The sequence below is a fragment of the Quercus lobata genome, chromosome 5, assembly GCF_001633185.2.
Source record: "Quercus lobata isolate SW786 chromosome 5, ValleyOak3.0 Primary Assembly, whole genome shotgun sequence".
In the NCBI taxonomy this organism is placed as follows: Eukaryota; Viridiplantae; Streptophyta; class Magnoliopsida; order Fagales; family Fagaceae; genus Quercus; species Quercus lobata.
Window position 1 is genome coordinate 83,478,534 of NC_044908.1, and position 20,986 is coordinate 83,499,519.

General features: G+C 32.5%; 2 protein-coding genes and 1 pseudogene across 3 annotated transcripts; 1 reads left to right on the forward strand and 2 right to left on the reverse strand.

Moving 5' to 3' along the window:
• Window positions 1-1,700: 1,700 nt before the first annotated feature.
• LOC115991320 lies at window positions 1,701-12,954 on the reverse strand (annotated as a pseudogene).
• On the forward strand, window positions 12,771-17,253 carry LOC115992434 (COBRA-like protein 1). 2 transcript variants are annotated; one of them, XM_031116633.1, is made up of 6 exons: window positions 12,771-13,025; window positions 14,435-14,514; window positions 15,207-15,663; window positions 15,825-15,984; window positions 16,070-16,347; window positions 16,575-17,253. In XM_031116633.1, the coding sequence occupies exons 1-6, from the start codon at window positions 12,953-12,955 to the stop codon at window positions 16,862-16,864; spliced, it is 1,338 nt and encodes a 445-aa protein (XP_030972493.1). In that variant the 5' UTR covers window positions 12,771-12,952; the 3' UTR covers window positions 16,865-17,253. The 2 variants fall into 2 exon arrangements, with proteins under 2 accessions (XP_030972493.1, XP_030972494.1); XM_031116634.1 differs by having other exon boundaries at window positions 12,943-13,030; window positions 16,575-17,235.
• Window positions 17,254-17,438: 185 nt separating this feature from the next.
• Window positions 17,439-20,032, reverse strand: LOC115992435 (COBRA-like protein 4). Its single transcript, XM_031116635.1, has 6 exons — window positions 19,918-20,032; window positions 19,732-19,811; window positions 19,077-19,533; window positions 18,398-18,545; window positions 18,035-18,312; window positions 17,439-17,943 (listed from the first exon to the last, which is right to left on the reverse strand). The coding sequence occupies exons 1-6, from the start codon at window positions 19,967-19,969 to the stop codon at window positions 17,660-17,662; spliced, it is 1,299 nt and encodes a 432-aa protein (XP_030972495.1). The 5' UTR covers window positions 19,970-20,032; the 3' UTR covers window positions 17,439-17,659.
• Window positions 20,033-20,986: the final 954 nt, after the last annotated feature.

A 20,986-nucleotide genomic window follows, 5' to 3' on the forward strand; every position in this document is an offset into this window, starting at 1 on the left:
TTAGTGTGGTGGTAGTATCTACAGCTTACCATTAAGAAGGTATTTTATGCATATCTATATTTTTTAGTATAAATGAAAATTTCAAGAATTAGGCTATAGACTATCTATTGGTGTGATTTATAAATCATAAATTTTTTTTTTTGGCAAACCACTATGTTCTATAGCATGGGCAAGGAGTTTAGCGTGCAAGAAGTTTAGTGTGGCTTTGGATGAATCAATAAATTTTTGGCACTAGCAAGGAATTTAGTGTGGCAGACCACTATGTTCTGTACCATGTGATCAATAATTTGTTTACTGATTGCTACAAGTAACATTACTTTGTTTTGTTGTCGCATATTAGTTTATTTACTGATGCATGCTTTGGGTACTTTTATTGTTATAACTTATCAGGTGTAACTTTTTTAATATTGGATACTTTTTCTGGTCCAAATTCACTACTAGCCTTTTGATAATTTGAACCGTTTTTGCCTTACTTTATTTATTACAATCATCTCAAACTTGAATTGTTTTTGCCCATACTTCAAGCACTGCCATATTTTTCTTGATACACAATGTTGGGTCCTACTGCTGCCTGCAGTGGGGTACTGTTGTTTTTTCCCTTTGCACTGGGTAGCTGTTGGATTTCTGCACTGGATAGTTGCTGCTTGTAGCGTGTGGGCTATTGTTTTCTTATTCACTACTAATTTCCCTCTCGGCACTAGGTTTAGTTGGCAGCACTGGTTTTAGTTTTGTTGTAGTTTAGCTCCAGCCACATGTACTGTTTTGTTTCCCTTGATTGACCCCAGGACTACTTTGTATACAAACTATATCAATAATATATCTATCTTTACATCAAAAAAAAAAAAAAAATGTCACTGATTTGTAGAACCTGTAAAATTAATATAACCAATGTGTGACACATGTGCATACCTGACAATAAAAGGTGGGAAATTATTGTGTACTCCCGGAGTACTATAAATGCATACTCTCTCCTCTCACATGAATGGTGGGTCCCACTAATTAAATTCATGGTGAGACCCACCATTCATGTGAGAGAGGGGACTATGCATTTATGGTACTTCAAGAGTACCTAATAATTCTCCATAAAATGTTTATACAATTCACCAAAAACAGTTAAAAACCGATATATTTCTCAGCTTAACAACATGTCCAACCAATACTAAACTAACAATATCATTTCACATCACGGAAAATTATTCTCATATACACAAATATGCACTTCCACACATAAATGTACTGCACATCTATACACACAGCCCTTAGTTCTCACTATTATCTTTAAGTGTAGGCAAATGAAGGTTGGTGTGGACTCTTTTTATAAAGGATGAGGCAACCTGCGGTGAAGATAGAGCCAAAACTCACAATAAATTCAAATAAAATGGCGTAAATGCCCCACTTATAACTCAAAAGGAAAAAAAAAAAAAAAAAGGAACTTAGCAGCAGTAACTAATAGTTAATTATTAATTAAGCCAATGAATGACTGAACAAGATAAAACTTAAAAAAATTACCAACCCATTTCACAGAGGAAACAAAGAAAAGTTAGTTCCATTCAGCATTGATGTCTAAACAAACAAACAAACAAAAAAGACTAAGCAAACCCGAACACTTCCTTCATTAAAACCATAGACTTCATATAAATAGAGACCTAAACTTTTTTCTAAAAACAAACACCACTTATTTTTATCTAATTTCTACAGACTCAAGCAATGGCCCTCTTGGCTCTTTTAGCAGCAGGAGACTTAATCGATTTGGGCTATTTAGGCTTAGCAAGAGTTGATTTCTTCATCCTTTTAGGCCCAACTTTCTTCATGACCTTCTTCACAACCTTTCTAGCAGCCTTAGGTTGTCAGGGAGATAAACACCTTGGGGAGCTTCCTTGAATAATTAATATAACATATAGAGATATACTTTAACCCAAAAGGCCTAAGTCTGATGGGTATGTGCTCAATTATGTTATATTAACCACTCATTCTTCTCATATTTATACAATGTGGGACTTCACTCACACGTGTAACCCAACACAGGTTTCCTCACAACTTTAGTTATTGTCGTTGCTCTGGTTTTCCTTGGCTTTTTCTCTGTGTTAACCTTTGCAGCCTTGGTTGTTGTAGTTGTAAAGTTCTCCTTTTTAGCCATTTTAGATAGCTTATATGAAGCCTTGATTTTGATAAGCTTTCCTCTCATAGCAAAGTTCTCCAATTGGAGACCCAAAATCTTCTTCTAATTCAAAGGAAGCACATCCTTGTGCTTCTCTTCCATGTACTTCACTATAGCATATGGACTCGACCCATTTCTCTCATTCAAAGCCAACAAAGCTTCCTTGATCATCTGCAAAATCCCATAAAAAATCCAAAATCTTCATGTTTTATTAAAATGAAGTAAACGGTGTTTTATTAAATTGTGAACTCACAATACAAATATCACATGGCATATTGCAAAAGAGAATTCACTAAAGTAAAAACAAAATTCACCTTATGTCTCAAGATGTTTGAAATGGTTGAGCTGCAATAATGAAAAGTTACCAATCAATGCCATTTCACATTTAAAAATCAAGCTACAATGTTAATGACCAGTCACCATAGTAGTCTTAGAAGATATGACAAATGAACCAAAAAAATTCACTAGCCATTAAAATATCTCAAGGTATTACAAATATCAATCCAACAACTAGAATAACACAAACCCAGTAGCTAGAATTGAAAACCCAAATCAAAACAAACCAAAACAATAATAACATAGACCCAATAACAAAAATTGATACCCAGATCATAATCAATAAAGAAAAACTCTACCAAACCTCAAAATAACACAAACCTGGCAACTAGAATTGAAAACCTATAATGAGATTCAGCTAACACATACCAACGAATTTTCTTAGTGCTAGCCAACCAATCTACGAAAACAGAGCAAGATACAGAATTCAGAGAGCTAGATTCATCTATTTTATCCAATTTGAGCGAGAGAGAAGGAAAGAGAGAGAGAAAGAGAGCGTTGTAGAGAAATCTAAGAGCCAGTGAGTTTTGGGGTTTTCTCACGGGAAGTCTTAGTTTAAAACAGGGGAAAAATAAAAGAAGAAAAAGAAATAAACAAAGAAGAATACGACAATTTCACTATCAAGCAAGTGGACAAGTGTTTTAATTTTAAAAGGGGTACCTAAGGTACTGTACTTAAGATACTGTATCTAAGTTTTGCCCTTAAGAAAAATACTTACTCTTATTTGACTGTAAACAATTCAATGAACTCTAGAGGCTTAGGATGTGATTTGTAACACCAGAATGCATTTTGTAAATTGTATTCTAATGAAATTTATTTTTCTTACTTGATTTGCAAATAGTTGAATGAACTCTAGAGTCTTAGGTTGTGTTCGGTAATTGGTAGCATTTCTGAGGAATACATTTTACAAAATGTATTCCGATGGAATATATCTTTATAAACAATTGTCTTTAGTATTATGTTGAAAATTTTACTAAAAAGTATGTTGAATGATTTTTTTTTTTATTTGAAGAAAAGTAAAATGCCTTTTTTTTCACATTAAATCAATTTTAAATGGACAACTATAGTAACAAAGTTTTTTTTTAATAAAAACGGTTTGCTGTTCTTATAAAAGCCACAGCATGTTGTTTGTTTAGAGCAAAGCTACAAGAAGTTGTTGAAGTCTTTAATATTGAGTGGCTCAAATGGCACGTCGCTCACAAAGTTATTCTTTCTCTCGTGTTTATCAGCAAGGCAACGCTGTAGCACATGCCTTTATTAGAAAAACAATTTTTTCTTCCACTCTAAAAGTTTGGAATCTTGGATAAAGGATGTTCCTTCTGATTGCTTTTCATTTGTAATGGTTGATTTACCAGCAAATTAATAATACTTCAATGGTATTTTTCTCAAAAAAAAAAAAAATTAAAACTTAAAAATACCGATCCTAGTCATTAGTTTGTAACTAGTCCCAGACCCACATGTTGTGTGTGATAATTTTTTAGATAAAATACTATTTTAGTCCCCTAGACTTTATAAAGAGTTTTTTTTTTTTTTTTTAAATAGTTTTATCATATTTTTCATAATCTTGTCTATAACATTTTTTACCATTATCATATATTTATTGGTTGATGATTTGCATAACATAGACATTAAATAAGAGGTAGAACTATTCATTAATTTTTTTTTTAAGTCATGGTGTATGAAGATTATGATTTTATATATATATATATATATATATATATATAGATGGGTTCAAGTTACACCTGGTATAACTTTAAAAGAGTTACACCTTTTTGTAGCCTTTGATTTTTATAAGATCTAATGGTGATAAATAAAGCAATTTCTACTATCATTAATATTCTAGAAATTAATAACTTAGCTGTCTCCACAATAAATGTATATTATTTTATTCTTTATTTTCTCAATTTCCCTTCTCTTTTTGGCGTCACCTCTACCACAGCTCCATCCTCTTCACCATAAAACCAGTTGGGTTTCAGATGGGTTTCAGATGAAGACCCACCCTCACAAATACTAGTTATAAGTATTGATTGTCTCTTCAAACTTCATGGTTAAAGATTGAAAAAGGAAGTATTGATTTTGTTTGCCCTTTAGAAGTAGATGGTACACACAGAGAAAACTGGATCAATAATTTATAGAGTCTCCTTTATTAAGCTCTCACCAATATCTTTATGTATATGAACACAAACCAAGCCTGAAATGGTGAAATCATCAAGTTTTATCTCTAACAATTACTTCTTTGTTGTAAACTTAGGACACCAATTTTGCCACACGGTGACATTCCCCGCACATTTTAAGGTTCTTTATGATTCTAATTGATAGCTGCATATGTATTACAAAGTGATAATGGGTTTAGACCAAAACCATCATTTTTAACCAAGGACCAAGCCTTTCCTGCCACCATCGAGTTTTACTGAGACCCACCCTTTTTGAAAAACCCAACTCGTTTAAGAATTAAAAACCACCTCCAAAAAAATTTTGTTTTTGAGAAAAACAACCTCCACAAACTTGGTTAAGTACGTTTTGTCCCTTTGGTGGTTTTGTGGCCAACGTAATAAGGTGGAGCCATGGGAGAGATGAATTAGAGAGTGAAGGTGCATAGTTTTTGTAAAAAAAATGAATAATAAAGTGATGTACATTAATTTTGGGGGCAGTTATGTAATTAAATTTTAATATATTAATGATGTGAAAATTAGTGTCTTTCTCACCATTAGATCTTATAAGAATCAAAGGCTATAAAAAGGTGTAACTCTTTTCAAGTTACACCAGGTGTAACTTGAACCCATCTCATATATATATATATATATATATATATATTTATATATAATTTCCCTAGTTAGAGTTTGATTAGTTTTAAGTTTAAATTTTGTATTATTATATTTAATTTTGATTTTATTGCACTATAAAGTTTTCAATGTCCTCTGTATAGCCATCTCTATTTTATATCTTACTCTTCTTGACCACCTATTTATTTTCCAAATAGCGGCTATTAATAGACGTTTGATTTCATTTCTTTTTTTCTTCCTTCATTTATTATTTTGTATGTTCTCTTGCTAGTTGTAAATTTTATGGTTATCAATAAGAAATAGATATCACAAATGGCTGAAATAGTTATAGATGTAGTTACTTTAGTTGTATGTCAAAGGTTTTTTTTTTTTTTTTTTTTTTTTTTCAAGAAAATATAAAAGGCATTTCTCTAGTTTGGTCTCAATCAATTAAGATATCTATAATATATTAATAATGAGCCTTAAATTTTTTTAATGTATGAAGTGGTTAGATTAGTGGTATGTCAGCAAAGGTTTTATAAAAAAATTTTAAAAAATAATTCCAAGAAAATGTAAAAGGCCTTTTTTTGAAAAAAGAAATTGTGACTTTTTGAATTGTAGAAATATGATTGTTTTAATTACCTTGTGTATAGATTTCATTATTAAGTTATAAACATCTAAATTAAAGTAGATGAATATATAAATACAAAATTATATGTAAAGTTACAACCGCACAAGATAAATATGCATAGATAATTTTTTTTTTTTTTGATTATTCATGAGTCATTATTTCATTGTTTACTTATAAACATCTAAATTAATTTTTTTTAAATCTAAATTAAAATAGATGAATATGTAAAGGTAAAATTATATGAAAAGTTAAAAGTACCCAAAATGAGTGTTTAACTACTTGTAGATGTGTGTTTTTGGAAGACTAAAAGTATACACAATTGCTTTAGTTGGAACCATATAACCATACAAATATTGTTGCAAGTGGTTCTATCATTTGCAAATTATCAAGTTTGGTGGCTTTACAAAACAGAAATTTCATTTTGCAAAAAACTTTACATGAACTCCTCTTTTGTGACAACCTTTTTTTTTTTTTTTTCCTTTTTGCCAAAACAACTTAAAAATATTAAGACTTAAGTTAAAACATGTGGTAATTGTAAAATACGTCAGTGATATGAAAAATAGAAAGATTTAAATATTTAAAAAACATTTTTAGTAGATTGTAATATAAAACATTTTTTTCTTAATATTTTATGTAACTTTTCCCATAAGATCAATATTGTTGGCATCCTTTAAAGATAATACATAATATTTTTGAGAAGAAGAAGAAGAAGCAGAGACAATGCTAACACATAACATAAAATTATTAAGTCTGCATGATTTAAATTTGTGGCAAAAAAATATTAATGTATCTATGATAAAAGTTTTTATCTAAATGATATATAGTAGTTCATACTTTTTTAGACTTGATTCAAAAAGTTCATTCTCAATAGCCTTTTAAGTCTACGAATTGCTCAATCTATTGGCCTAGACACATTCAAAGTGTGCTATCTAAATTATAAATTATATGACCCTTTATCACACAAATATATTGATTCCCCCAATGTATGGTAAAGGAATGCAGGTTTGTGTTTAGCCATTTTCTTGATTTGTGCTACATAACTTAATAGTATGGAGGATGTAATTGGACTTAAATATTGAATAAAATAAGACAAGAGGAAAAAAGAGTAAAAATAAAATATATAGCAATAAACATCAAATTATCCAAGTCATTCTATGTAATATAATAACATTATATTATTATATACTATATGTATAATGCAGTAGGATAATATTTAATCAAAGAGCATATAAAGGATAGCAACTTAAAACACAAAACTAAATTGCATCGACCCAAAGTAGAATTCTAATTAACACAAAAATTCATCAACCTAAAGAATTGATGCAACAAAAAAAAAATCAAACAAAAAATGAAAAACAAATTGAGAGAGAGAGAGAGAGAGAGAGAGAGAGAGAAAGAGAGAGAAGTAACATTTTTTTTGTGAGAAAACTATACATAGAATGAAAAAGAAAACGTCAAATTTATAGTAAGATATTGAGAATAAGAAGAGTCAAAAGAAGATAAAAAGATAAAAAAAGAATGATATTAAGATAAAATAAAAGAAGATAAAAAGATAAATAAAGAATGATATTAAGATAGAAAATAGTGGAGAGATAAAGAGGTAAAAGGGAGAGAGAGTTTTGGAACATTAATAATAAAAATAATGGTTAAAAGAAAGTTTAATTTTTAGATAATGGAGTTTTTAAGTCACCTTAAATAAGAAAATGTTTAAAAAAATATATAAGAAAAATTGGAAATAAAAAATGATGATGTGACTCAACGTGAGCGTAACAACATTAAATGCTAGACTTCAGTTTTTAATAATATAAATATAAATATAAGATTCGATGAACTATGATGACCTCCCAAGCTTTGTTTCTTATAATATATATAAAACAGAGTATTGTTGTAATATTCATTCAATCAAGATAATCAACTAAATCTTGACCAGTCTCTCCAAAACTAATAGAATGCATTGAAGTTTCTTCATGGTATCAGAGCCTATAATGGCGTCCTTCACTGCAAACACATATCTATCATTAAATTTTTCATCACAAGCACCAATCTTGTTACTATCAGACATGCCAAACCTAATGTCCATCAGATTCTATTGATTGCAAAAACTTAGTTGATGTTTGAATATATCCTGTTCAGTTTCTTCACGATGATGAAGGAAACACTACTATCAAGAATATGGATTTTCAGGCTTGGATTCACAGAGATCAAGCATTACCTATCATTATTTCAATCCTCACTATGTCTGCTCTTTCACAAGCGTTTGGGTTATCTTTAGCAAAGAAGTGTAGAATGCTCTCAAGAAGACGTACACCTTAATTTCCAGATACAATCTTTCGAATCTCAAAGCTAAAATGTAGCATATCAGGAATAGAAATGATATATTCTATTGTTACCTACTTGCACAAGCTCAAAGAAGCAAGAATAGTCTTGTAGCTGTTGGTGTCAACCTCGATGATGAAGAGCTGTTATAGTTTTCTCTAAAAGGATTGCCTCACGAGTGTTGTGAAAAATTCTATATAAATGTGAATAAATTTCAGCGAGCACAATGGAAGCATAATCACACAAGAACACAAAAATTTACGTAAAGAACTCTTTTTCCTTGAAGAAAAAAACTACAGAACAAACTTCGCATAATTTCATTATATTAAATAGAGATTACAATATTTAGAGATATAACTTATGCAAAGAAAAACTCTTTTTTTTCTTTTCACTCACTGCTCTCTTTCTTATTGTATATCTCTCGTAATTTTCTCTTACTCTCTGTGTTTTTCTCTTCTCTTTTACTTGCTCTCACTCACTTAGTTCTTCAAGATTGTACTGTCCTCACACACTGGGACTTCTCACTCACTCATTGGCCGAATGACCTCATTTATTTATTATTCAGCTTTTCTTCTCTAGCTTGTAGGACACGCAAAAGACAATAGATACATCCTCCATACATATGGCTTGACTTTTGCACATAAAAGCTTACTTCATTTAGTTCTTGACAAGCTTCTCTCACAAGCTCATTTAAGGAGCTTTGACAAAGAGTGTGGGCTGGACTCGTGGGTGTCGGCACCCAACAGCGAGTGCCTCCCATTCTGTACTGCGATCAAAATAAGGAGTAATAAAGTCTCCTTCGATGAACTACATGTTATGTTACACAGAAGAAAAGTCAATTATAGACTAGGATGAAACTTTCAAAAATGTTCACCACATGGCAATGATGACCACCACAAAGAACTATCAAACTTGGTTCAAATCCCTTTCAAGGCAAATCCTTCAACAAAGGAAGGGGAAGGAATTTCGATTAAAGAGGCAGAGGTCGATATAACTATTTTCCCTCTCATTACTACAATCATCCAACTGGAAGTTCATTGAACTAGTCTCAGAATAGAACATATAACTTAAGGTCAACCTGTGAGATCTATGGGGATTAAGACAGGCCTTCACTTGGCCATTGATTGTTATCATTGCATGGATTATGCCTACCAATACAAACATCCACCAATAAAATTGGCAGCTATGGCCTCAACACGACTTCATACACTTCAACGTAATGATTTCTTTGTTACAACTACTTGATCCACTAATCACATCACGCCGAACCTTGGCAACCGAACTCTGCATCATCAGCCTTACACAGGTATATATTAAGCGACTCTCTGTAGGTAATGTACAAAGATTACCAATCTCACATATATGCAAAGATAGTATTAACACAAATTCCTTTAAATAGATCATGAATAACATCTTTTGAGTCTCTTAAATAGCTGCCAATTTTATTTCAGTTCATAAATTTGTGCTACAATCATTTTTGGTGTTACTTTGACTTAGGATGCACGTACACTTTATTTTGGGTATGGTATCTATATCGTATTCTTGTCATAACAGTGTCCCATTTGCAATATTATGTTATAATTTTTTTTAAAATTACTCGTGTCATCATATCGTACTTATACTTGTACCATGTCTATATCCATGTTTGTGCATCCTAGAATAAATTATGTATACAAGATCTTCCAACACGAAAAATCATTTACAAAGGGCCCTTAGGATGGCTTATATCCCATTCCCAACTAATACCTCTGGTCTTCACTGCGCTTTTTCAGCACCCTATCTATCAAACACATGGCATTTATGGCATCAATGCCTTGGGGATCCCAATAATAGAGTCTTAGGGTCTGTTTGATTTGGTGGATTTTAGGGTCGATATGGTGGATTTTAGGGTCTATTTGGTTGGGTGAATTTTAGGTATGATGGAAAAAAATGGAGAGAAAAAGGGGAGGAAAAGAAATTTATCAAGGTGTTTGATTGGGTGAATTTGTGGAAAGAAAGCTAGTAGGGCTCGGATGTTTTCTCCACAAGCTCACCATAATGTTTTCTTCCCAAATTGTGGAGAAAATTGAAGAGGAAAACCAAGAGAAAGAAATGGACCAAAAAATGTGCAACGTGTTTTCTTCGTTGAGTACTTTTTTTATTTCTTTTTTTTTATTATTATACCATCTATTTCTGTTTTATGTTTTCTTTTTTTGGTTTTCTTATTTAAAAGGAAAGATGAAAAAAATGAGAGAAAATGTTTTTTGGAGTGTTTGATTTGATGGATTTTAAAGAGAGAAAACTAGTGGGATTTAGGAGTTTTTTCTTTGGACCCACTAAAAATGAACTTCCCTAATTTGGAGGAAAAATTGAAGAGGAAAGAAGCCTCAGGAGGAAAAGTCTATTTTTACAAGGTGACTGCCCAGTACCCAGCCACAACTCAATTTGTTTTGTCCTTTTCAAATGCTTTTCTTCCTTTTGATTTAATCCGCTATTAGCGCACTAGCAAGGAATCAAGTTCCACTATCCACGCAATTGTTTTTGTTTTTTGGGGTTTCCCTCTTCTTCTTCTTCTTCTTCTTTTCTTTTTATTTTTTTATTTTTTTTATTTTTTATTTTTTTATTTTTTATTATTTTAAATATGCTATTTTAATCAATTTAATTAATCACATCTTACACACACATATAGAGATAATTTTGTTGTGCCACTTTTATAATGTGTGAAATTATTTTAAATAATATACTTTTAAGAAAAAATTGTTTCTTATTTATTATGTAATATATATATATATATATATATATATAAAGCCAACTTTCAAAGAAAATTCAATTAATTTCCAAATAAAATTTCAATTGTGGGCTAATTTTGTGTCATGTGTCTAATCAGGTTTTTTTTTTTTTTAATTTTTGTCTTAAGTGACTTAATTATTGCAAAATATTAAGAGTCTAATATTAATTAACTACAAAATAAAAATAAAAAACCAATCATATACTCTATCTACTACTATCATATAAAATAAAATTAAAAAAACCAATCATATATCTACTCAACAAAAATCACCACTCCTTCTATCTTATTAAAAATTAGAATAAAAATTATTATAAGTAGTATTAAATTTAGGCATGAATTTTAACATGCATCTAATTATGTTTATTTTTTCTAATAATTTGATTAATTAAGTATTATTTTTATGATAAAAAATGTGTTTATTTTTAGATGCATCCATACATATGCATGGATTACAAGCTAGTAGGGGTATAAGAATAAATTCATGCAAACTACATTTCTTATTCTCTCATTTTTCTTCTTAACCAAACAAATAAGTTTTCTATTTTTTCACTTTTCCATCATTCCAACCAAATAGACCCTTAAAGTCAACTCTTGCTTCTTTGTTTTCTAATCTTCAACCAAATAATGTACATGAATGTTGTAATTACTGCCTCAAAGTAAAATGCATCAATTGTATTATTTAAATAAGTCACACGATTTATTAAAAATATCATGTGACTATAAGTACACATGGATGAATTTTTTAACCACCACATAGTGGGTTGTATAAAAATTCCTACAACCCAGGTTGCATAATTTTTTTTTTTTCCTTTGTTAAATAAATGAACATAAATAAGTTTTGTCCTAAGTAGAATTCAAGTGATTTGGGGTTTCAAATAGGACGGTAAATGAACAAATGTATAATTTAATACAATTGTGAGCATATGTGGACAAATGCGCACATGTACAATTGTAAGCCTTAAAGTTTGGGGTTTTTCTTAATTTTGGTTTTTCGTGTTTGATTCATTTTTACTTGCCATCATTTTCATTAGTAATTTGAAAAATATGGTTTTTTTTTTTGCCTATAACAATAAAATTCATAGATTTTATAGCATTCTAGAACTAGTATTTCATGGAATAGTTAAACGTTATGAGCACTTAATGGTCTTATTATTTTATGGAAATAGATGGCCAGACCAATATGAAAATATAATCGACCATACAGGACCAATATATATATATATATAATCCTAAACTTTAATGATCAAAAGTATAATTTAATATTAAAAAAGAAAAAAAAAAAAAGAGAGAACCTAGTTATTCATTTCCAAATAAGTACAACATTGAAGATTTTGGATAATCCCAAATTATTTCTAGATTAAAGTACGCATCTAACAGTAAATATAAAAAAAAAATACTTAATTAAATTATATATTTAGACCTCCATCTTGATATTTGTTTTAAATTGTACTTATATATTAAATTGTTTGAAAGGATTTTATTCTTATCTTTATAAATGAAAAACATGAACCTAGCAAGTGAAAATCAATGGCATGGAGCTCTCTAACATGGCATCAATATATTTTATTCATAAGTATATATATATATATATATATATTAAAAATTTTATAATATAAAAATTAAAGTGAAACATATAAAGACAAATTTGAAATAAAAGTTTAAAGGTCGGTTACATAAAATGTGATTTTTTTTTTTTTTTTGAGGGAATAATATGTGCACTTAAAAAAATTATACGCGGAAGCAACTAACGTTGTTGTTATATTTTTTATATTCAAATATGAATTGACAAAAAAAATTTCGGTGGGCAAAGTCAAAAGTGAATTTTCGTAAACTGCTTGCCAAGTGAGCAAAAGCCAGCTTCCCACGCGTTCTTTCTTTTTCTCTCGAGACTCCAAAGTTCAGTCTTCTCTCTGTTTCTGTGTTGAGCACTCTGACACTCATTGAAACCAGAAGAGAAAATCGGCTTTGGCTTCTCACCCATGATGAGCATCATCTTCAAATTCATCATTTCGCTTCTTTTTTTCCTTTCATGCAATAGCTTCACTTCAACAGGTGAGGTTGGCACACTCTTTTTTTTCTTTTTTCATTCAGTCTTTCCAAATATAGAATCTTTACCTGTTTTCTTATTTTCGTTAATGATTTTTTCTTTGATCTTTAATCTTTTTAAAAAAGCAGTAGCTTTGTCTTTAAAGAATTCCATTCTTGGGGTGTGGTTGACTGATTGGAGTAACGTTTGTGGAATTTGGGAAGCTTTGTTTATTAAATTTGATAAATGAGAAAGTGGGTTTTACTTTGTTAATCAAACAGTTTAAGCATGTATGATCTTTTGCTCTCCTTGTTAGGTTGATTATGAAACATGAGCTATTTTCAGTTCTTTCCATAATCGGTTGGAAAATAAAGCTTTATAGAATTCATTTATGTTGCTCTTTAGATGATAGTTCACCTTGCTTTAACTGCAGAAAATAGTAGCATGAAAAAAGTTTTTCTTTTTTCATTTAGTCTTTCCAAATATAGATTCTTCACCCTGTTTTCTTATTTTCGTTAATGATTTTTTCTTTGATTTTTAATCTGATTAAAAAGCGGGGGTCTTGTTTTTGAAGAATTATATTCTTGGGGTGTGGTTGACTAACTGGAGTAACGTTTGTAGAATTTGGGAAGCTTTGCTTATTAAATTTGAGAAATGAGAAAGTGGGTTTTACTTTGTTAATCAAAAAAGCTTTATAGAATTCATTTATGTTGTTCTTTATGTGATATTTCACATTGCTTTACTACAGAAAATAGTAGCATGAAAAAAGGGATTAAAAAAATTGGCGATGTAAGCTGAATTATATCTTCTTTGTTATTGGGACTAGGAAATGATCAGTATATGGGTATTGACTATTGAGTAGTATTGGGGAGATAACACCTAGGGGGACTATAATTGAGGGCGTAATATAATATATAATGACACTGCTTAAGGTAAAAGTTTAAGCCTATGGGGGCCCAACTATGTTATATTAATTCTTAAACTTCTTTAATTTTTCTCCATTTGGGATTTCCACTCGCACCTGTATATCAACAAGTAGTCATGTAATATTACTAGAGGTTACTTCACAAATATGTATATATATATATATATATATATATATACACACACATATATATTACTAGAGGCCGTCGGTTACATTCCAATAGAAAATTTTGTCAAAAAGAGTTTTAATCTTACAATTTGAAGTTTTAGGTTCAACTACTATGTAATAATAATTTTAAAAAAAGAAATACAAATCTTATCATCTTGCCATCTAGGTTATTAATTAGCCAAACTAATTACTTTTTTAATTTTTTTTGGCTTTGTTACTACTTGAACAAGCTTAGGTATTCTCTCTATTTCTTAGTTTCTGTTATGCTTTTCTTTTTGCAATTCTCATTTTCCAAAGAACTAAAAAATGATGCTCTGTTTTGGCTGGTTGTTTCTGTTTCAGAAGCCTATGACGCACTTGACCCAAATGGAAATATCACAATCAAATGGGATATAATTAGCTGGACTCCTGATGGCTATGTTGTGAGTATTAGTTTATTGATAGAGTCTCTGTCTTTTGTGCACATTCTCTGTCATTTTAATGCATGTTCAAGTTAGAGATCTCTCATATTTCATTGCTTACTCAAGTAACTTCGCCTATTTTGTTGCATGGACTAAGTTTGTGGCTAGCTAAGAGAGATCATAGAACTAGGCATTATAATATGATTGAAAACTCAAAAAGGTTCTGAATTTTGAATCTTACACTTTGAGCTGCTTGTTCAGTACTTAAATCATTTAATCTAATTTTTTTGAGCAATGGAGTTATTTTCTGTTCATGTTGCTAATGTGCATCTTGACTAGAGTGATGGGGGTTTGCCTATACGAGAAGAAATTCTCTCAATTTCCTTCACCAATTCAGTAGCTATAATGTCTACCATATCTATCCAAAATGCAACATCGAGGTTTTCTTAATACTGTTGTTTTTCAATCCAGTATCCCTAGTTGAGATATTTATGATGAGCAACTGTTTTACATTTTCTTAGTTAAGAGGATGAATTGTAGGGCTTTATTCCCTTAGAAGTGATTGATTATGCAAACGGCCATCATTATCTACAGTCGTGAAGTATTTCTCTGTTGAGCATATTAAACTCATCTCTTTTGTCTGCTGGCAGAGGCATTATAAATCATCAAATGTCATTTCTGTTAGCTAATCAGCATCTATGTTGAATGGACAGGCAGTAGTCACAATATACAACTTCCAGGCATATCGTCACATTCAAACACCGGGGTGGACACTGGGGTGGACGTGGGCAAAGAAGGAGATAATATGGAGCATGACAGGAGGCCAAGCCACAGACCAAGGGGATTGTTCTCGATTTAAAACGAACATCCCACATTGCTGTAAGAAAACCCCAAAGATTGTGGATCTATTGCCTGGAACACCTTACAACCAGCAGATTGCAAATTGTTGCAAAGGGGGTGTACTCAGCTCATGGGTGCAAGATCCAGCTAATGCGGCAGGTTCATTTCAGCTCAGCGTTGGTTCAGCTGGAACCTCCAACAAAACAGTCAGAGTGCCTAAAAACTTCACTCTGAAAGCTCCAGGACCTGGTTATACATGTGGACCTGCAAAAGTTGTTAGACCCACTAAATTTATTACAGCAGATAAAAGGAGAGCCACACAAGCTTTGAGTAAGTTAATGAAGATTACATCTATATATGCTCTTTTTCAGCTTTGAGGATCATACCAGCACTGTGATAGTTTCATTTTCACAGCAGATGATATGCATAAATTTTTCAGTTGGTATTTTGCTTATTTGTTGGGTTTCAAACATGTCTCTCTTTCATGGCAGTGACATGGAATGTTACATGCACATATTCGCAATTTCTAGCTCAAAAAGCTCCTACTTGCTGTGTCTCACTCTCAGCCTTCTATAATGACACAATAGTACAGTGCCCAAAATGTGCATGTGGTTGCCAAAACAACATAACCCAGCCAGGGAGCTGTGTTGAGTAAGTTCTCTTAATCAGAACAACTTAACTCTTTCTTCTAACTTCTAACTTCTTTCTGGATGATATTTTCCTCTGTGGATTACAGGGCAGGTTCGCCATATCTAGCTTCAGTTGTTTCCGGTTCTAGCAAGAACAGCTATACGCCTCTGGTTCAATGTACAAGTCATATGTGCCCAATCCGAGTCCACTGGCATGTTAAGCTTAACTATAAAGAATACTGGCGGGTGAAGATCACAGTTACAAACTTCGATTACAGGATGAACTATTCAGATTGGAACATAGTTGTTCAACACCCCAATTTTAGCAATTTGACCCAGACTTTCAGCTTTGACTACAAGTCATTAACACCTTATGGAGATATCAGTAAGTGATATCCTAATATGCAGATGGTCTGTTTTTATTATTTTAGTTGGGGTGGGGGGGTTGGGGCACATTATCTGTTGTTCTGAATTGGAAGTTTCTGCTGTCACGTATAGAGTGAATTACTAGTTGTCATCATTTTTCTGAAAACAATTGCGTTTTTTACTTTTTACTTGTAATACAAATTGGAAGTTGACAAAATGTATTTAATGTATTCTTCTTTCCAATAGATGATACTGCCATGCTATGGGGAATTAAGTTCTACAACGATTTTCTCATGCAAGCTGGCCCTCTTGGTAATGTTCAGTCAGAGGTACTTTTTCGGAAGGATGCGACTTTCACTTTTGACAAGGGTTGGGCTTTCCCTCGAAGGGTTTATTTCAACGGTGATAATTGCGTCATGCCACCTCCTGATGCCTATCCATGGTCGCCAAATGCTAGTTCCCAGCAACACATCTCCTTGCTTACTATAGTCATGACCCTCTTGTCAACCTTGACATTCATGTTTGCATATGCCTAAAGCTTCTAATCTCTGGTATACTTAAAAGTGATACTATAAAATTTTCAGCCAGATCAAAGAGACTCCAGTACTCAGGCAAACTGACTGAAGTTTCATGCATTTGGGCTATTACTTCCAGCCGCAGTTAAATGTGATCTTGTGAGTGCTATGATCTGTTACCAAAATATTCTGTTGTACCAGATAGGGGTGGGTGAATTAACGACCTTTTTGTTGCTTCTAGCTGTTGTATTTATGTTCACTTACTGAATCATCTTGTTTGTATGATATCCACATCCATTTTGTAAAAGTGATTGTAATAACAGGAACTAGTAACTAGGACTGTGTTGCCCAAAGAAACAAGGACATGAAGCTACTTTCTCATTTTGATCACAGTATTGTTTTTACTCTTACTCGTATTTTTATTAATCACGTGCGCATGTTGATTCAATTAAATCTCATCCCTTGATGAATCAAAGGGTGATTTTGCATGTGAATGAAACATCTTATTTATAAGGTGCTTACTTGATTCTACAAGGAGTATATTTTGTCCAGTAACCTTCGAAGTATATCTGCCTATTTTGTAAGAAGAAACATAGATGAAGAATTAATATCACATTGCAGTATTAGGAATCAAAACACAAATAGATTTCTCTATTCACAAGCTCATGTATCATAGAATACAATTCCATCTCCATAAGTCAAGTTTGGCTCTTTCAAAAGAATATTGAATTGTTATACCATTTCTCTCTTTTATCTGTGTCAAAGTAACTTAAGCTTCAAAATTTTCCATAACATTTCTTGAGTCCAAGAAGCTCATCACCAGATAGATATCAACAAGAAAATCAATGAAGAAATCAATGTTGATAAGGCAAGTAGGCTTTTAGGGGCAGAATTAGGCAGATGTGGGTATGTATCGGGTGGGGGCAGCATGCACTCATCACCATTGAAGTAAACTTTGCGAGGAAATGCCCATCCTTGCTTGAAGGTGAAAGTGTTCTTGTCCTTTTGAAGAAGCACCTCTGACTGAATGTTACCAAATGGTCCAGCTTCCATGAGTAAGTCATTATAGTATTTCATGCCGTAGAACATACCTGTGTCATCTGCATATAAAGTGACATTGAATATTGTCACACACCTGAACCGAAATTCAATCCTGTAATAGTGTAAAAAATGGAAATTTATTGCACTTACTTATAGATTCGTAGGGAACAAGAGGTTTGTAATCAAAGCTGAAAACTTGTGTCACATTGTTGAGATTTGGATGCTGAACAACTAGACTCCAAAGCGTGTAGTTCATCCGATAGTTGAAGTTTGTAACAGCAAGCTTCACACGCCAATAGTCCTTATAATTTTGCTTCACATGCCAATGCACCCGGACAGGGCACATGTGGTGTGTGCATTGCAACAGTGGTGTGTTGTCTTTCTTCGGAGTGTTTATTCCCTTCATTTGAAGAATTTTAGAGTCGCTCCTGTAAAACCAACATTCATCATTTGATATGATGTTGCAACTTGATAGATGCATCGAAGTCAAGATATTAAAAAGGAGAGACTTACTTGACACACTTGTTCTTGTTCTGGCAACCACAAGCACAAAAGGGGCAAGGAGTGATTGTGTCATTGTAGAAGGATGAGAAAGAAACACAACAACTTGGGTTTTTCCTGGCAAGAAACTGGGAATAAGTGCAGGTCACGTTCCATGTCACTGCATGAGATGAGAGGAAAGATGTTAACCATTGTATTTGTATAGCAGATCATAATGACAAATTTAGGACTAAAAATTACTTTGCCCATAATCTGAAGCCTTAAATACTACCATTTATCCTAAAAGTTAGGCCATTGGCGATTTTAATTCTTGAAGTTTTAAGTGTTTGCTTTTAGCAGTCCTTTTGAATCCTAAATGACATGGCCAAACTAAAAACTGTTGCGTCATTATTTCATTTAGGACTAAGCTTTCAAGGAATTAAAAATGATCACTTTAAACTTTAGGAACTAAAATTGATCATGGGTTAAAGGTTGGGTATCAGGCTACCAGCAGTACATTTTGGCCTAATCTGAATCAAAATATTAAAATAACTGGAAAAACATCATTTATTTATAGTAAAATCAAATTCTGCAAGACAGAAGTGATCTTTCAAACAAGAAAGGTGTTTTAGAGAATGAATTGTGGAACACAGATTCATCTGGAGTAGTTGACAAACTTCAATATATGTGAAGAAGGGACAATGTAACTTACTCAGTGCCTGAGTCTTACGGCGGCGGTCTGGTGTGAGGAAAGCGGTAGAAGGCACAACCTTAGCAGGGCCACAGGTGTACCCTGGCCCTGGACCTAACAAGGTGAAGTTCTTGGGAAGTTTCACTGTCTTGTTTGAAGTACCCGCTAGCCCAACACTCAATTGGAAGGCTGAGACAGCAGCAGTTGGATCTTGACCCCATGCTGCCACCACACCACCTTTGCAGCAATTTGTGAATTGCTGGTTGTAAGGGACACCAGGGAGCAGATCTACAACTATTGGAATTTTCTTGCAACAATGAGGTATGTCACCTTTGAATTTGGAACAGTCTCCTTGTTCAGTGGCTTGAGCCCCTACCATGGACCATATCACTTCCTTCTTAGCCCATGTCCATCCTAAGGTCCAACCTGGACTCATTATGTGGCGGTACATTTGGAAATTGTTCAATGTTACAACCGCCTGCCAAATATTGGGAAAGAAGCATAGTCATCCATACAATTCTAAATTCAATAAGATTCATAACAACCCTTTTCGGGGTTGATTCGAATCTTCAACAGATTAGTTAGGATCGGCAACATATATTCTTTTCCGTACATAATTTTTTTGACATGTATGTTAATTTTGATATTGGAAAATTTGCTATAAGCTTTTACTCACCACATAGCCATCTGGGGTCCAAGACATGATATCCCATTTAATTGTAACGTTCCCATTTGGATCCAAGGGATCATATGCAGCTACAATTACAAAACAGAATGAAGGGAATTGAGAAAGAGAATAATACAGAGAGAGAAAGAAGGAAGTAAGTAAATCCAATTAGCATTTAGGGAACTATAAGCTTACCTGTATAAGTAAGCAACACAAGGAAGAAGAAAGCGGAGACAAAAAATCTCATTGTCTCAAGCTTCTAGTATTGTTGTTAAATTCAGTACCCTGAAATTTCCAGTATCAAAGTGGGGATGGCTACTGGCTAATGTTTGTATATAAGAAAAGAGAGACTGTTGGAAGGAAATGTCGGTTATAGAGATGGCTTACCAATAGGTTGTTAGATACATAAAAAAATAAAAAATAAAATGGTAAAGTCGGTGTCACTCTTTTTCTCATGGGGTTTCTGGAGTTTTCCGATTGGCTTCCCATATCTTGAAGCAAGGACTAACGAGGGAGAGAATAGGCGGGAGACACAAAGACTAAACTATATTGCGAGCGCAACACTCCAACGGTCCTGGTTGAATTGAAGGTGACATGATGTGTTGGGACTCTACTCTAATAACCCCAATGAGGAATGAACCATCTTTGTGTTTAGGAGTTAGGACTAAGGCATATGATTGAATGAGGTATACTTGTTAAATTCTTTCTATATAGTCTCCCTAATTTTTTTCTTCTTTTGGGTGTTTTCTTTGTATTGAATTTTAGTGTGCGTTTGGCTTAACTGTTGCAAAATGATATTTTGGGTTTAAAATATATGTTTGTAATAAAAAATTATAAAGAGTTTCTGTTGCAAAATGAAGTTATGGGTTTTAAAAACACGTTTTTAGGCTCCAAAACACCTAACTAAACGGACGCCTAATTGGTCAAGTTCCTTTTTTTTTTCTTTTTTGTATGAGCAAGCTGTTAATCCATTCTACCTTCTAGCAACTTGGTTATGGAACTTGGTTATGGAATTCTGATTAACATATATCACTTGTTCATTTTCATATCCAATTCCAAAACCGAAACGTGAACATTCATAAACCAAAAATGTGACCAATAGCAATATTAATATATTATTCACAGACATAGGCAAACAGTTCACGGAAATGTGGTAGGTTAGGTATCATGGTCATTTTGCCGAGGCCATATTGACAAATATGTAGTCATAGAACTTGTTGCCAACTAAATTCTGATTTCGTCCGTTAAAACCTTGCTTTCATAT

Bases quoted from the DNA above. Each gene is read 5' to 3' on its own strand.
- LOC115992434 (XM_031116633.1), top strand. From the start codon at position 12,953: ATGATGAGCATCATCTTCAAATTCATCATTTCGCTTCTTTTTTTCCTT. The intron at 15,664-15,824 runs GTAAGTTAATGA...CTTTCATGGCAG, and splicing joins GAGAGCCACACAAGCTTTGA to TGACATGGAATGTTACATGC. The intron at 16,348-16,574 runs GTAAGTGATATC...TCTTTCCAATAG, and splicing joins AACACCTTATGGAGATATCA to ATGATACTGCCATGCTATGG.
- LOC115992435 (XM_031116635.1), bottom strand. From the start codon at position 19,969: ATGAGATTTTTTGTCTCCGCTTTCTTCTTCCTTGTGTTGCTTACTTAT. The intron at 19,812-19,917 runs GTAAGCTTATAG...TTGTAATTGTAG, and splicing joins TGTGTTGCTTACTTATACAG to CTGCATATGATCCCTTGGAT. The intron at 18,313-18,397 runs GTAAGTCTCTCC...TTGGTTTTACAG, and splicing joins AACAAGAACAAGTGTGTCAA to GAGCGACTCTAAAATTCTTC.